At 41.9% G+C, this 17,054-nt stretch overlaps 1 protein-coding gene and 1 long non-coding RNA gene across 5 annotated transcripts in view; one reads left to right on the top strand and one right to left on the bottom strand.

The window, feature by feature from the left end:
- Nucleotides 1-17,054, bottom strand: part of LOC140514451 (gamma-tubulin complex component 4-like) — a 28,646-nt gene that overhangs the window by 1,029 nt on the left and 10,563 nt on the right. For 2 of the 4 annotated variants that reach the window (XM_072624862.1, XM_072624863.1), the window contains 12 exons: nucleotides 16,896-16,975; nucleotides 15,244-15,445; nucleotides 14,231-14,396; nucleotides 13,785-13,909; nucleotides 13,122-13,172; nucleotides 11,805-11,910; nucleotides 11,351-11,458; nucleotides 10,672-10,810; nucleotides 9,177-9,354; nucleotides 8,246-8,380; nucleotides 6,917-7,033; nucleotides 537-676 (listed from right to left, as the gene is read on the bottom strand). In XM_072624862.1, the coding sequence (XP_072480963.1) occupies nucleotides 537-676; nucleotides 6,917-7,033; nucleotides 8,246-8,380; nucleotides 9,177-9,354; nucleotides 10,672-10,810; nucleotides 11,351-11,458; nucleotides 11,805-11,910; nucleotides 13,122-13,172; nucleotides 13,785-13,909; nucleotides 14,231-14,396; nucleotides 15,244-15,445; nucleotides 16,896-16,975 (1,547 nt within the window). The remainder of the gene's footprint in view (nucleotides 1-536; nucleotides 677-6,916; nucleotides 7,034-8,245; nucleotides 8,381-9,176; nucleotides 9,355-10,671; nucleotides 10,811-11,350; nucleotides 11,459-11,804; nucleotides 11,911-13,121; nucleotides 13,173-13,784; nucleotides 13,910-14,230; nucleotides 14,397-15,243; nucleotides 15,446-16,895; nucleotides 16,976-17,054) is intronic. The other 2 variants (XM_072624864.1, XM_072624865.1) reach the window with 2 other exon arrangements.
- On the top strand, nucleotides 15,445-16,875 carry LOC140514489 (uncharacterized). Its single transcript, XR_011970703.1, has 2 exons — nucleotides 15,445-16,066; nucleotides 16,238-16,875. It is a non-coding gene; the product is annotated as an uncharacterized lncRNA (long non-coding RNA).

The raw sequence follows: 17,054 nt of genomic DNA, 5'->3' as shown, positions 1-17,054 counted from the left end.
AGACACCATCACATACTTTTCCTGCAAAGAAACTATAGATGTGAGACAGTTTCACATTCAAAATCAAGGAATCGTAGATAGCTCCTAGCCTGTCTTCTGTTACCATCAAAAGATCAGCTGGGAGGAGGCTTAGAAAAAATTACTAAGACCAAAGAAGTCTTTTTTTTTCTCTTTAGGAAAAAGTTTGAAGAAAGATAAATGGTAAAACTGAGCAAATGATTCCTACTATGCCCTCTTGCTCACAAACCCACACTATAAGAAGGGAGAAAAAATCGTACTGAAGAGACTGTTCAGTATAAAAAAGCTTGATCTTTTTACATGAGGCAGCATGACACAGGCAGAGGGCAGCCCACTGGATATAAAGTCAGAGAAGCTGAATTCAGTACCTGGTACTGCTATTTATGTGACTTTGGGCAGTCTGAGACATTAGGTGTCAATTTCCTCGTTGTAAAATAAGGGGGTTGGAGTAGAAGATCCCTCCGGTGCAGTGTATGATTCCAGGAACCTAGTCAGCTGAATACCTAACCTGTGCCTACCTGCCCAGAGTCCCACCAGCCTGGGTGTAATACTTGTTGTAATCCAGTCGTAGCAGTAGTTGAGCCAAATCTGAGTTTATTTGATGATTCCGGACGCTGGAAAGGATCTTAAAGAGGAGTGAAGACTGACGGCTAAAACCCTGCAGGAAGGAATAACAGGGATTCAAGCGAATTCACCCCAAAACCTCATTCTTCTTTTACCTATAGCTGGAGAAGATGAAGAGTTTCATAGGAAGTGCCTTTAAGTCCAGGGGACTGATTGTGGCTGTACACCAGGGCAAGTGCAGGGAACAGTAACGAATGCCAACTGACTGCTCTACCCAGTGCTGGGTCACAGATACAGGGTGGGCGAGGAAGGGTCTTGTACCTAGTAGGGATGGTGTTACAGGCCAAGGAGCAGTCACAGGCTCCAGGCTATGCACTGAGCAAGCAACAACTTGAGAAACAAGCTATGTGGCCCTGATCTGGGGAGTGGGGCTGGCAGCTGAGGGTGGGAAGGGGTCTCAGTTTCAGCATCAAGCCTAGTCTGAAGCTGGTAGGATAATAACCAAGGCAAGAATTCTAGACCAAAGGGCACCCTTTGTTCTGTCATCCTAAATTGCAGAGCTTTCCTGTGATAGTGGCTGATTCCAGCAGCAGTCCACTGGAACTCCAGTAAGCAGCAAGCCTCCAATTGTGTTGCTCAGACCCCAAACCAGGCCAGGAACCTGCAGAGCTGTGATCGTGAGGAAGGCACTCATTTCACCTTGGATCAAACCTCTCTGGGAGCACTGGAAGCTTGCAGGTCCAGCCTGAACTTCCCCTGAGACCTTGGAATAACAATAATACCCCCCAAAACGCAGCATCAAGACCCAAGAGGACACAAATATAGCCCAGTCTGGACTTCACATAAAGACTGAAATCGAGAAGTAAGCTGGAAAAATGAGCAAACAGAAAGAAGAATCCCACCATAACAAATTATTGGTGAGTCAAGCAGACGCAGAAGAAAAAAATGACTCCAAAACATCTATAAGCAAAGTCTTGAAGAAAAATACAGCTTGAGTACAAGTTCCTAGAAAGGAAGATGCAAGAGCTTACTTTTTCAATGCACAAAGACTTTTTCTTGTTTTTTGCGGGGGTTCCAAATTCACACATTCCCTTCACTCCTTACGAAACCCAGTAAGAAAGCAAAAAACTCCAAAACCTATTACAAGTATGTCTAGTAATGCAAAACAAAGTTGCACGTTAGCCAAGTTGAAAGCTTAAACAATTTTCTTTATACATAAAAGCAGTAGAGGAAAAGAACTGGATGGAACACAGAATTAGAGAACGAATAGTTTGAACAAGAAGAACAACCGTACCCATGCAAAAGACTCCATGAAAATCAGAACGGGCTAAAGAAAAGAGAACGATTTCATGAGACAAGAAATATTAAAACAATGTCAAGGAAACTGCCTCCATCTCTGGGAACCAGAAGGCAGTGTCAGTTATCCGGTAGGGATTTGTTAACCGTCTATTGTGCCTGGAGTGTGCTGAGCACTTCAGATACGGATAGAGGCACAAGGTAGTTTCTGTTCTCAAGGAGGAAACAACTGTGTACAAACGAGCTGGACACGTGGTAGATCTGAAATTCTCCAGAGAAGGAAGGCCTCCCAGTGAAGGGGATCAAGAAAGACTTCCTGGAGAAGGCAATGTTTCAGCTGGATCTTGAAGCCAGGAAATGGAAATGACCAGAAAGAGAATTCCAAGCATAGGGGGCAATGACAAGGCCTGCAGTTTGGAGACAGAAAATCATGTGGGAGGAGGAGTAAGGAGGCCAGTGACACTGGATCACAGAGTACGTGGTAGAAAGGCAGCAGAGGGCTGGGTATGGAGGGCTTTGAATGCCAAACAGGGTTTTATACTGGATCCCGGGGGTTATAGGGAGCCATTGACATTTACTGAGTAGGAAGTTGACATGGAGAAATCTGCACTTTTAAGAAGATTAATTTGGGAGACGAATGGAAGGAAGGTGGACTGGAGTGGGGAGAGCCTAGAGGCAGGGAGATCAACCAGTAGGCTATTTCAATAGAAAAGGAATGAGGTAATAAGGGCAGGTACTAGAGCATTAGGTGCAGTGTCAGAAGACAGGGATATAGGACATGTTTTGATGTAAAATCAACAGGACATAGGAACAGATTGGATATGGGGAGTAAAAGAGAGTGAGGACTTGAGGATGAGATCTAGGTCTGGTGTTATCCTCAGCAGTAACAGGAAAGTTCAGAAGAGGATAGCTTTTTTGGGGAAAGTTAATGAATTCAGTTTTAGACATGTAGAATTTTAAGCTGTTTCTGGGAGGAAGCCAAGAGGGCAGAGTAGCATGAAGCAGTACAACAAGCTCCATCCCCTAAAAAACCAAATTACTCCAAACAAATTTAGAAAACTCACCAGACTGAATCTTGATGGGTAAATCTAGGAAAAGTAACACTGAGTCATTTGTCCACTCCAAGTCATTCTAGGGAGAAAGATGGAGAGGTCTGCGAATACTGGGGATGAAGTCTGGTACAGAGCACCCCAGGCATGAAATACTGCAGCTCTTAGGGAGACACTGTGTACTAAGGCAAGAGGAAACCCCAGACCCATATTAGGGCACTGCATACAGAAAGCAGGAACAGGTGTTAACTGGCACTTTTGGTAGCCACTACCCAATGCTGGGTCACAGATTCTTGGCAGACTGAGAAGGAAACCTGTCCCAGGGGGTGGTAATCCTAAACCAGAGAGTACAGAAGTAGTAATGATGTGGGTCCCAGAATGGGGTGCCAGCTTCTAGCCCAGTGTGATCACCTGTAGAAGAATAACCCTCGTGGGAATTCTAGACCAAAGGGGAGCTGACAACTCCATCACTCTGAACTGGCAGCTTTCCAGGTAGCTGGTAGGGTAAAGTCCAGCCTACTGCTGCTCAGATCCAAACCCAGGGCAGGATCTTGTAGAGCTCAGATCAAGAGGCAGTGATCAGACTTTGCTCAGGATCAGACCACTTTGGGGACACCCCAAATTACAACGTTCAATACTCCAAGAAAGCAGCCACAGGATCTGCCTAGACCTTCCCTCCAGAAGTGTGGAGGGCCCATGCCTAACATCAAGTTTGAAGTTAGGAAGTAACTATTATGGTGGCAGGGAAGCTCCAGACAAGCCTCCATGAAAAGGTTACTCCAAAATATCTAAAAGCAAAGCCTAGAAGAAAAATACACCTTGGGCACAAACTCTCTTGTAATTGTTGGAAGAGACAAAGCAAGAGTTTTTAAAAAAAGAGATGAAAAGCATTTTTGTAAATTAAGTGAGAGCATGTGAGGAAAAAAATGGAAAGGAAACAAGAACTATGGATGAACAAACTGAAAAAGGAATGAACAGCTTGGCACAAAAGGTGCAGATCCTTGCTCAAGCAACAAACTTCCTGAAATTAGAATGGACCAAAAAGAAGCCAATGATTCTATGAGGCATCAAAAAATATTAAAAGTCAAAAAGGCTGGAAAAAATAGAAGAAAATGCAAGGAATCTCACAGCAGAAACAACTGAACTGGGAACCTCATCAGGAGAAAAAAAATTTAAGAATCATTGAACTATCTGAAGCCCATGGACAAAAATAAGAGCCTAGACATCTTACTTCAAGAACTCGTAAAAGAAAACTGCTTATATCTCTTGGAACTTAGAGAGCAAAGCAGAAACGGAAAGAATCGACCAATCACGTCCAGAAAGAAACTCCCAAACTAAAATTCCCAGGAACATCATAGCCAAAATCCAGAGCTTCTGGGTCAAAGAAAAAATGCTCCAAGTTGCCAAAAAGAAAGAATCTAAATATCAAAGAGCCACAGTTGGAAGCATACGTGATTTAGCAGCCATCAGTATAAGGAATGGAGAACTTGGAATACAGTATTTCAGAAAGCCAAAGACTTAAGGTTAGAGCCAAAAATAACATCAGTAAAACTGAGTATCATACTCAGGACTAAAAATTGACTTTTAATGAAACAGAGGACTTTCAAGCATTCCTAATGAATGCTTGGTAGAAACTCTGAAGTTCAAACACAGGAGTTAAGAGAAAAATAAAAAGGTAAACAAAAATGAACAATGAAAAAGGCCTAGACAAGTGTAATTGCTTACATGCAAACATGGGGAGATGATATGTCACCTGAATCCTATCATCACCAGGAGTCATATGAAATCTAATTAGGCAAAGCCTGGGAGTGGTTTTGCTGATGTCTTGGTGATCTTAAAAGAATGGAAAGAGGGGGGAAGTATGATATATTCAGGAGGGAGGGAAGGGAAAGGTTAGGGAAAACTACTAACTTTTGGGGCACAGCTCCCAATTGCTTTCCAGAATGGCTAGACCAAGTACAGCTCTACTGACATGATGCATTAATGTGCCTATTTTCCTATATATTTTCCAGCATTTGCCATATTCCTTTTTTGTCACTTTTGCCAAACTGAGGAACATGAAGTGGAACCTCAGAGCTGTTTTAATCTGTATTTCTCTAATTATTAGTGATATAGGCATTTTTTTCATTTGACTTCTGAGAGCTTGGATTTCTTCCTCTGAAAACTGCCTGTTTATAGCCTTTGACCACTTGACAACTGGGAGACTTATTCTTGTGAATCTGAAATATTTCCCTTTAATTTTTAGAACTATGTCCATTATCAGAGAAAATTGCTGTAAATATTTTTCCATTTTTGCTTCTCTTTCAACTTTAGCTGCACTGGTTTTGTGCACAATCAAAACTGTCCTATGATCCTCTCTGTTCTTTGTTTGGGCATGAATTCTTCCCCTCTCCAAATATCTTACAGGTCATTTCTTCCTTGCTTTTAAAATCTATTTATGATGTTACCCCTTATGTCTAAGACACATACCCATTTGGCTAGTACCTTGGTATACGGTATGAGATGTTTAAACTATTTACTAGTTTCTGCTAGACTGCTTTCCAGTTTTCCCAAGTTTTTGTCAAATAGCAAGTTCTTACCCTAACACCTGGGATCTTTGGGTTTATCAAATACTAAGCTACTGGGCTCATTTGCTTCTATATATTATATACCTAATATGTTTTCCTGATCAGCCTATTTCATAACAAGTACCAAATAATTTTGATGACTGTTTTGTAGTATAGTTTAACATCTGGTACTGCAGGCCTGCTTCCTTCCCTCTTTTTATCACTATTTCCCTTGAGGTTTTTAGTCTTTTATTCTTTCAGATAAATTTTATTATTTTTCTTAGCTCTATAAAGTAATCCTTGGATAGTTTGATTTGAATGGCACCAAAGAAGTAAATTAATTTAGGCAGCAGTCATTTTTATTATGTTGGCTCAGCCTACTCATGAGCAATGAATATTCTCCAATTATTCAGATTTGTCTTAATGTTACGAGTGTTCTGTAGTTGTATTCATACAGTTCTTGTGATGACCTTAGCAGGTAGATTCTCAAGTATTTTACACATTCTGTAGTTATTTAAAAAGAATTTCTCTTTTTACCTCTTCCTCCTGAGTTATGTTGGTAATATGCAGAAATGCTAATGATTTCTGTGGGTTTATTTTATATCTTGTAAATTTGCTGAAGTTGTTTGAATTAATTCTTCAGTTAACTCTCTCGAGCTTTCTATGTAAACCATTACATCATATGCAAAAAGTGTAACTGTGTTTCTTCTGTCCATGCTTATTGCCTCAGTTTCTCTTTCATGTCTTACTGCTCTAGCTAGCATTTCCAACATTCTATCAAATTGTGGTCGTGATAATGGACATCCTTACTTTACCCTTAATCTGATTCAAAGACTTATAAGTTTATCATTACATATAATGCTGGCTTTGGTTATAGATAAATACTACTTTTCAAATTAAGGAAAATACGTTTATTCCTGTGCTAGTTCCTAGTCTTTTTCAAACAGGAATGGGTGTTGTATCTTGTCAAACGCTTTTCTACATCTCATAAAATCATGATTTTTGCCATTATGATTAACATGGTCAGTTAGGTTTATAGTTTTACTAATATCTAACAAACAATGCCTTCTTGCTATAAATCCAACGTGGTCATACTGACATGTCTGTGCTATGTTGCTGAAGTCTACCTGTAAATATTTCATTGAAACATTTTGTATCGTTTTCATTAGACATATCAGTTTATAGTTTCCTTTTCTTTGTTTTAATGTTTTTTTAAACTTATCCAATGAGGAAATTTGTTTTGTTTGACTATACATATTTATTACAAGAGTTTTGTTTTACTTTCTTTTTCATTGATGAGTGAAGGTGGGACGGAGAGAAAGTAGATTTAGGTTAATTGAAAAAAAGCAAAATTTCATTTAAATAAATTCCACAGAAGAGGATGGCAGCTTACTCTCTAGCTGTCAGGACTGTCCCTGTCCAGCTCCATTCTGGCAGACTTACCTTCACTAGAATACTCAGCTGGGCAGCCCCACGCTCATCTAGAGGGCCCAGATTCTGGCTGACCAGTGAGCAGAAACTGTGACAGAGATCTAGGATTTCATTCAGGCAGTGGAACACCTATATTAAAAAAAAAAAATAGTAAAAGAAGGAAAATGGGCATGTTATGGGGAATGACAGCTTAGAGGATTCAGGGTCTTCTATTCCCAAGAACACGCCTACAATTCTAACCTTTCTTCTTGGGCTCCAGGCTTATGTCTCTGATTGCTGGATATATTCATTTCAATTGGAACGTCCTATGGTACCTCAAATTCAGTATGTTTGAACAACTCATTATCTTTAGTTACTCAAAACTACTTTACCCTTTGGGATTCCCAATTTCTAGTCATTATCTCCTGAACATGCCACAGAAAATCCATGGAATGTCTTTATTCATTCTATATATCCCCTGTATGGCATGTACAAAATACACTTCTTTTTTCCTCTTTTTATTTTTCCATTTCTCTAAGTCTTTCTTCAAGGCCTAACTTAAGGCCCACTTCTTCCATGAAACCCTGACTGCCCTAATTTTTACCAAGCACTCTAGCATTTACTGGCTGTGCCATTTATTTGGTGCTATAGTAACAATACAATTGTATGCATAATCTGTCTTCCCAATTACACTGTAATCTCCTTGAGAGGTTTGGATCCTGACTGTCTGATATACAGCCTTAATGGAGCAGGTGCTAAAGGACTACTTGTTGATGAAGTTCTAGTTCCATCATCCCCTCTCCAAAGTAGAACTGAACTCAAACCATCCAAGGCAGGCAGCTGATCCTAATGCAGGGGTGGGGAACCTGCAGCCTCCAGACCACATATGGCCCTCTAGGTCCTTGAGTGAATCCAAACCACACAGAACAAATCCCCTTAATAAAAGGGTTTGCTCTGTAAAACTTGGACTCAGTCAGGGCCACACTTGAGGACCTAGAGGGTCACATGTGGCCTGGAGGCCAGAGGTTCCCCACCCCCATCCTAATAGTTCACAGACATCTTTAGCAGAACAAGCATTTCACTCACTCTTACTTTTCATCATTACCACACATACACGCTAATGTAAAGCAGTTTCTGTTTCCTTTGCCTTAGACTATTCTTCTGTTCCTTATCTATCTCAGAAACCTGAATACATATCATCTGTGCTGTCTCCTATTTATAAATATTGCGAAATACCAACAAAAATGGGGAATAAAGATCTGATTAATGGAAGCCTGTTGTCTTGTCAACTCAATCAGCATCTGAAGAAGGGGAAGATTTAGTGCTATAAAAACTTCAGAAAGCCAAACGAGCCCCACTTACAGGTTTCAGCAAGATGAATGACTGAGCCAGCAAGTTGCTCAGGAAGTGGTCATGAGCCAACTGGATGCTCTCAAAATCCCTTGTGGAGTTAATCTGATGGAGGAGCTGGGAGAATTGAGACTCCAGCACATCTACCTGAAGGAGAATTAGAAGTAATTAAAGTATTTTATGGGACACAATCACTCTAGGATAGAAAGGATAGTGAGGCATCTGAAAAATAAAACACAGAAAACTCCCCTGTGCTCTTGAATTGACCAAGAAAGCCCTTGTTATGTGGCATGACATTGGCAGGGAAAGCTGAAAACCTGGTTCAACCCAGCCTCCTGTCATTAAAGCAGATGTTTTATGTTCATACTGACTGACTCAGTTACATTTTATTAAAATTTAAAGACTTATGGAACACTTCAGAAAGCCAAAACTTCAGTGATGCCAAAGACCTGAGATTTCATCCCGAGGATGCTTCCTTCAGTGAATTATATTGCCACCACTCTATACTTTAGCAGACAGTCTTTGTGAATTGCTGTGACCAAACCAATTCATCAGCTGACAATCAACCATCTAATGTGAAGCCTTTCCTAACTTAGTGAGGCTGGTCATATGGTCAGGACTTGCACTTTACTGACAACTTGCAAAAAATCTCAGGGTCAGCTTCCTGTCACAACAAAACAGAGCAGGATTTTAGGGTGATGCCAATGTCATCCTATCCACAAGAACTTAATAAGTGCCTTAGTGGTGCTGCTCATATGAGATTGCTAGTGCTTCTGGGGCTTCTTATGCCTCATCAATACCATTCCACATAGCAATCCTAAAAACCACGGCCAATTTTTTTCTCTCATGAGCGTTCCACCAGGGCAAGAATAAAACATCCCTGCAAGACCTTTCTCCTGCCCTTTCTTCATCTCCCATGTACCATTCAACTTTCAGCACAGACCTGGAGATAATACTGAAGATTATCCACCAAGAAGGCCATGTGGTTCCGTAGGCGCCATTTAATGGCATCGCTCTGGTTAGACTTGAGATGCTTGCGCTGCATTTGGAGAGCCCAGCAGTGCTGCAGTTCTGCCTGCACTCGTCGTACGCTGAGCAAGTACTTGAAGACAACATTGTACCTGGGTCCAAAACAACCACCGTGAAGCTAGACTCTTCCATTCCCAGCTACCTCCCCTTTCCCCTCAGTCAAGTCCCAGATTCCTCCTCTTCCTCCCTTTTTCTTTCCCATTTTCAAAAAGAAAGGATTTGAAGCTAGCCAGAGAAGGGCCCTCTCTACTGGAGGCAAAGTCCTTGTTCCTTTCTCCTGAGGCTCAGCCCAATGCATGTTTCTGTCCCAGGACTTTCCATTTCACTCATGGGAGGCCCAGCATTCCAAACAGCCTCTGCTCCTTCTACCTTTACTTTGCAAGTCATGCCAAACAACACCTGCCTTACAAAGTTCACTGAACTATACAGAGGTCATGAGAAACAACAGGTGACCAGCCTTTGGGGAATGTAAACCCCTCAAAGGCAGGCATGTTTTTTCCACAATCTCTTAGGGCTCAGGATTGTGCCATGTGCATGATGAACTCTTAATGTTATGTAATGGTTAGCTGTCTGAGAGTGATACAACGTTCTTTGAAAAGGAATGAGTTTCCTATCTCCACAAATATCCAAATGGTGGTTGAATTACTCTTTCAGAGAAAGAACTCCTGCCCTGGGAGTGAGGCTGTACTACATAACTTGTATGGTCCCTTCCAATTCTAGAGTCTGTGATTCTAAACTTTTTATTCCTCCCTAGGTCGTGACAGCTGCTGACATGGGAGAAATGTCAGAGGACACATACTGAAGACAAGCACTTGGAAGAAGAGTTGATTCCTAGGGGAACTGGAACTATGTGACCTCTCATCTTGGCATGAGTTTACACAGAAAAATAAGAAACCTAATTTCCTTCAATTCTAAAATAATCCCTGTTGAAACCTGCCTTCTTCAAAGGGCTCAAGGACACATCCAGCATCAAGCTTATTATGCCGATCACTGCCACCTCAAATTAATTTCAAAAACAGAAGCAACATGGCATATGAGGAAGACCTAGGAGTTTGGAGGTCATTGAATCCAACCCCCTCATTCAACAGATGAGGACACTAAGGCCTGGGGGCTTTACATGACTTGCCCATCAACACAGAGGTAGCCAATGGCACAGCCAGGATTCACACTCAGGTTTAGTGATTCCAAGGTGAATGCTATTTCTACTAAACCATACTACTTCCCCAAGGGCTCTAAACAGTTTTAGGTCAGCATCTGCAGGTTAAATAGACTGGGGTGGAGATGGATGGATTCTTGAAGTTGTATCTCCTGGGCCTGCAGATTACTAACAACTGGTCAGAGGGCCTCTATCTTCCCTGCCATAGTTAGTGTTTGCTAGCAAAAAGCTCACAGAGGTCTTGTAAACCTACTTCTCCAGGACAGCAGGAGTGAAGAGAATGTGCAGAGGCCACTGCACTTTGTAGGAAAGACCTAGGGCTGCCCAGCCTGACGCAGGGGCTTCTCGGGGAGAGGTGTCCCGAGAAGGTGCTTCTCGTGCTTGAGTAACATCTAAGGCAAAAAAAAAAAAAAGAAAAAGAAAATGAAGAAACTTCAGTCTAATTAAGACAGACAACTTGTTTTGTTGAAAGAAGAATGCACATGAATAACATGAGAGAAAAAACCAGGGGGATGTCTAAGACACAAGGAGGAAAACATAGTGGGCAGAGGGCAAGGAAACAATGTGTAGGCAGGTTTTTTGGTAGATCTTAGAGATTATTTTGTTGTCTTTAGAGACAGAGGCAGCTGGAATAAGACAAGAACTGACGCATGGCATAATGAAAAAACCCTTGGCTGCTAATGAAGTGGTCTGGATTCCAATCCTGGCTGTGCCACTCATGAGTCTCGGTAAGTCGCGTAACCACCCTGTATCCCTGTTTCTTAATCTTTAAAATGAAGAGGCTGAACTAGAAGATTTCTTAGGACCCCCTGAGTGCTAAAGGTAGATAACTCTAAGATGAAAACCATATAAGCGTCTTCAGAGAAGGAAGCAGCATCAGGAAAAAAGGGAGGAACAATGATATGCGAAGGAGAGAGAAAGGGAATTAATACCCTTATGTTCCTTTCCATGGTACTCAATTGTCAGGTGAAGCAGAGGGAGGAGGTTGTCATCATCTAACAGCACCTTGTGGGCAGACTGCTGGAAGGCCACATTAACATCTGGCAGAGAGAAAGAACAAGGAGCAAATAATAGCACCTGGCTATATGATGAAGCCTGGAAGAAATGTTCTCCCATCCAACCCTGCCTGACCGTCAGGAACAAACACTATTTGACTTTGGGGTCCAGACCACACCATTTCATACAGATATCATTGGTTATGTGGCTGCTTGTCCCAGGAGATGACTGCAGTGTGATGGAAGCTATCCAGGCCCACTGAAATGGCTTCCCTAGGCAGCAACAGAAGGTAAGGAGGCTGCCCCTCAAGCCCTCAATGAAGAAGCTGAGAGTTGGGCTCTTCTCTCAAGGAAAGTAACTTAGTCATTCACTCTTCTGTTGAGTACTTACCATGCTCAGTTACTGCAGTGGGCGGTGTCTTTAACATATGCTGGGCTGTGTCAATGAAGGCCTGGAACAGTTCTCCTCGTCCCAGCAGGTAAAAGTCTTTAATGATCTTTGAAAAAGAATGTCAGTATACAAGTCAACAATCACACAAGTCTTAGGAATTCTTCGCTATCCAAGGAATTGAATTCAATCCAATTAAAGCATTCACAAAGCTCCTATTATGTATAAGGCACTGTCCAAGGAGAGAGGAACACACAGAAGAAAATTAAATTACCCCTACTGTTGAGTGGCTTATAGTCTACTTGGGAGATGGAATATTTACCTAAATAAGTAAAACTAAAGACAAATTAGAGCAGAAAGCACTAAAAACTGGGGAGATAAGCGAAGGCTTCCCTGAGGAAGTGGAACCCAAGTTAAGCCTTGAAGGAAGAAGACGAGGACTTTTGCAAAGCAGAGATGACAAAGGAATGCATTCCAGACATGGGGGGGATGGCTCATGTGAGAAGAAAGAGGCTGGAGACGAAGCATTTGGGAACAGTTAGTTATCATAATGGTCAGAACACAGAGCTCATGAAAGGGAATAGTATGAAGTAACACTGGCAAAGTAGGTTCCCAGACTGTAGAAAGGCTTTTAAACTAGAAACAGTGCAGAGCTGTCTCCTTAATTAGGACCCAACTAACACATGGATTTGGAGGCAGCGTGGTACAGTGGATAAAGAGCCAACCTCAGAGTCAAGAAGACCTGGGTCCAAGTCCCTTTTGGGATAGATCTTGGTTGTATGACCCTGGGCAAATCACTCAACCTCCACATAAATTCTCTAAAACAAGGAGTTGCAGAGAAGGTACTGATATACACTGATAGAATGTTTTTCCTTGGGAATTCCCCATACCAATGAACACAGTGTCATTTCCTTCCTGTCCCCAACAGATGGATGTGAGATTCTGCCCCTCTAAACAGGCATATCAAGAAGAGAAATTTTAGTGGTGCTGTTAAGCCAGGAAGATTACAGTATATTTGATATCTTTACTTGGTGGCAACACAAATGATAAAATTACAAGAAAACTTATGTCTATCTCTTTGTCCTACAGTATGGTATATCTCTACAATCATGTTTGTATTTACAGAAGCAAATCCTGGAAGGAATTATTCCTTCAGATGACACCCAGCAATGGGCTGCTCATTTTGGGGAAGAGTATACAAGGTCATCCTAAGAATCCAGGGATAGGTTTTTTTCCCCAAATCAATAGAGTTAGGGAAGGCAAAGGTCATTTCCTGTTAGTTACATTTTAACAATAAAGAAAAATAAATGAAACTATTACCTTTAGTTGGCCTAATAAATCTGACTCCTCCACCATAAGTTTCCATAGATGCTGAGGAAACAAGAACATCAGTGAAATCCCATTTTGAGAACACCATTACAAAGGAGGATTCTTTATTTAAAAAGCTGCTCTATATTCCACTGAATGACTCAGGAAAGAATACTACTCATATGATCATGACAATAAACTGTCTACAAAAAACCCTTCTGAAAACCTGCTACTAGACCCTGTACAGACGGCAGCAGCAAGAGAGCTTAGCCCTTCGTCCTTTTGTTCTTTAGTGGAAAACCCAATCTGGTCCCAAGCTCCCGTGGAGCAGAAATACACACACAAAGTGAAACAAAGATCTCATCTATTCCTTCAACTAAAGAAAACGTTGTGACGCGAGATGCTGAGTGGATTGTGTCTCTGTCACCGTCAGGCAGCTAGCAAGGCATTCCATGTCCCATAAGAGACTGAGCTCAGTAAGAGGGAAGGACACTTACTATGGCAGCATTCCTAAAACCCAAAGACGGAGAAAGCGTCTGGCCTGAGGAATCATTTCTTCACCCTGGTCTCTAGTGCCAGCTAGAAGAAGCAGCTGCTGTGCTCCACTCTCTATCTTTCCAGGTCAATCCACCCCCTCAGAAAACATATGCTGGATCAGACACTTAAAAGGCAAACCTCAGCAACAGTGCTGCGTATCCGGTCCACCACCAGCTCAAAATCCACAAGGCTGAAAAGAGGCTGCTGCTTGAGGCGATGCAGTTCAGCAGCAAAGGTGTCTTCTTGATTCTTTAAAATAGATCCTGTGTATCATGGACAGTAGGAGGAGAGACCCTCGGAGCTATGCTATCAACAACGCTCTGATTCTTTCATTTGTTACTACAGACAATCTAACTAACCAGGGTCTAGTAAATACAGGGCAATAATTTTTGCTCTTAACCACTGGGTGCCACTTCCCTTGCTTTGAAGATTTCTGACAAGAAGCATCATGGTGCCCTCTTACAAGATTTATTTCAAAATATGATGTACTACACTGACCACTGCCTTGGCTCATGAGGCAATGGGCAATAAAAGCTGCTCTTGACCAGCTCTTGGGGATGAGATGTTAGGACAGGACTTCCTACCTTTTCTGGTCAGATTCACATTCTGATTCTCAAACATCTGTACAGACTCTCCTACAAACAGGATTTTTTCAGCGACTCTCACTGGAATATAGGAAGGAAGTATTTCCACCCGAAGGGAAAACTGCTTCAGGGATGGGGCCAGCATGTTCTCTTCCTCAATCAGGCGCTGGGTGAGGAGATACAGAGTGACAAAGGAAACAAGAAAGTATGCAGTAACTCTATCTATCTCCATCCTTTATATTCCATAGTTAATATATTGGGCAATAGGGACTTTAAACCCAGGGATGTACAACTCCCACCTGCCAGGCATGTACTGTGCTTGCAAGGAGGTAGTCTAGCCTGGTGGCTAGCAGGCAGGAGAGGCACAACACATGAACGTTCTAGTTCTAGCATTGCCATTAACTAGTTACAGGACTCTAGCTAAATCATTCAACTGCTCTGAGCCTTAGTTCCTTCCTCTGTAAAATGAGTAGGTTGGACTAGACCTGTGAAGTCCTAAAAAAAAAAATCCTATTATGCTCAGTTCCAAGAATTTATGATTCTTATGTAATACACTGGCATCTATATAGGTTTTTGTGAATCCTAATTAAGACCTTGAGCTGCATCAAAAAGCTGCCAGAGAGACACAACTTAAGGAGCTGTCCACTTCCTAAGTATGGTATTAGTATGGTATCAAGAAGGCCTCACAACTGCCCAGCCTAATGGATTATCATAGACTCACGGGTCTGGAACTGGATCAAGTCCAATCTCATTTTAGAGACGAGGAAAATAGGCCCCAGGGAGGTTAAGTCTGGACCTAGACAAACAAGCAAAGGAGGTGGGGGTTGTACTCTTCAGCGCTCTTTCCCATGCATCCTGCAAACCTCATTCAGACAAAGGCAAATATCAGGAGGGACAGGCTGAAGGAAGTGGCGCAGATGGCACCGAGGTGGCAGGCTCAGTGCAAGCTCATGTGAGAGGGCGAAGGGGTCACTATCTGGTGGAATGTACTGCCTTTCCCTTCAAATCCTCACCAGGTCCTGAAGTTCTCGTAACTGCTTCCCTGTCAGGCCTCCAATGCCCAGGTCTTCCTCCTCCTCCTCCAGTTGAGTAGAGACAAGGCCAGAAGATGGGCCCTGTTTAATAAAGAACTCTTCGTGTTGGTCCAAGAGGAGGCCATGTAGCATCCAGGCAGAAAGCTGCTTGTACATGACCCCATGGCACACTGCCAAGATCCTGAGTGGAGAAAGGGAGAGAAAAACCAATGCCATAAAAGCCCTTGCTGGGCACAAACACCCAGGCCATTCTGGGACGTCACTAGAGGGTACTGGCCAAGATCTGAGTAAGAATTTGGTGAGTCAGAAGGGAAACTGTCCATTACACTAAAAATAATCATTCCATTTTTATTCCTATCTTTTTGGAATTAGTCATTAAATTTCTTATAATTAAAGTTCCCATATTAAGTTTAAAATGTCCTTCAGCTATTTTGACAGTTTCTTTTCCATATTGTTTATTCTCACCCTGCGTAAGAGTTTCAGAGCTGAAAATTCCTGCTAAAACACAATGAGATGAGCTCAGAGAAGTCTGTTTCTCTGCCAACAAAAGCAGTTTGCTCCTTTTCTCTTGTTTCACCAAAAAGGAAGGGAATGGATGTGGTAAGGGAGGATGACTCAATTAGAAATGGAGCATTACAAAAATACATGAAAAGAGAAGATCAAGCACCCTCTCCAGAACTAGCTCAAGTATTTCCAAGATGTTCTTGTGCAGTAACCAAATATTAGAATTAGAAGGAAACTTGGAGATCAGAGTCCAGTCTTTCCACCCAGGACAGAAGCTTAACTTCAAGTTTTAAAGAAGGTAAGATAAAATGGGCAATATGAGCTGGTTCCCTACCACCGCCAGCATCAAACAGAAAATTCTCTGCTTAGCCCCCTTCTTACCTTTCCGGTCTTCTTATCCTCTACTTCTCTCCATATACTTTACAATCCAGCAGCTCCTGCCTTCTCCTAACTCCATGCTTTGTTACAGGCTGTCCCACTGCCTGGGAGGTTTTTCCTTCTACTCTCCACATGTTGGCTCCCTTGGCTTACTTCAGGACTCAGCTCAAATCCCACCATCTACTGGAGGCCTTTCCTGGTCCCTCCCCAATACCAGTGGCTGATCTGAAATTACTTTTCAACTACTCCATATAAACAATATCTTATATGTAAATAGTTTAAAAGTTGTTTCTCCCATTAGGAAAATAAGATACTTGAGAGGAGGGACAGTATTTTTACCTTTCTTTGTATTTTCAGGCTTAGCAAAGAGCCTGGCAAATAGTAAACATTTAATAAAATGCCTGTTGACTTACTGACTGAAAATAGCAATTACTTTAAAAGATATACTCAAATATAGCCAAGCAAAACCCAGCATATATAATGGTAACACCCTAAGGATGATGGGATCTGACAATCAGAGGGACCTTAAAGTCATCCACACTAATTCATTCTCTTTTATGTAGTACCATCCTGGACTCTTTATTGGCTGGCATCCTGGCCTCTCCTACTTTGATCATATAGACCTATCTGCTCAGTGTTAGCTTTTCAGTCCCATCTATTACTAACTATTTTGGAGAAGTTTTAGATCATATGCAAATAAAATGGTCTTGATGAACTGTGTCAATCTTATTTAAGTTTTTGTGACTTACTTTTCTAGCGCACTGCGTACAGGAGGCAGTCCCCCACAGCTGTATTTGTATACTGTTTCCAAGATCTGACACCCATGAATCTGTGGAAAAGATAAACTTCTAAAAATTATACAGTGCCTGCTGCACAGTTTAAATTGTACATTCAGTTGTGATTGGTCC

The sequence above is a fragment of the Notamacropus eugenii genome, chromosome 7 (assembly GCF_028372415.1).
Source record: "Notamacropus eugenii isolate mMacEug1 chromosome 7, mMacEug1.pri_v2, whole genome shotgun sequence".
Taxonomy (NCBI): domain Eukaryota; kingdom Metazoa; phylum Chordata; class Mammalia; order Diprotodontia; family Macropodidae; genus Notamacropus; species Notamacropus eugenii.
The sequence above is the reverse complement of the archived record's forward strand: the minus strand, read 5'-3'. Positions and strand labels throughout refer to the sequence as shown.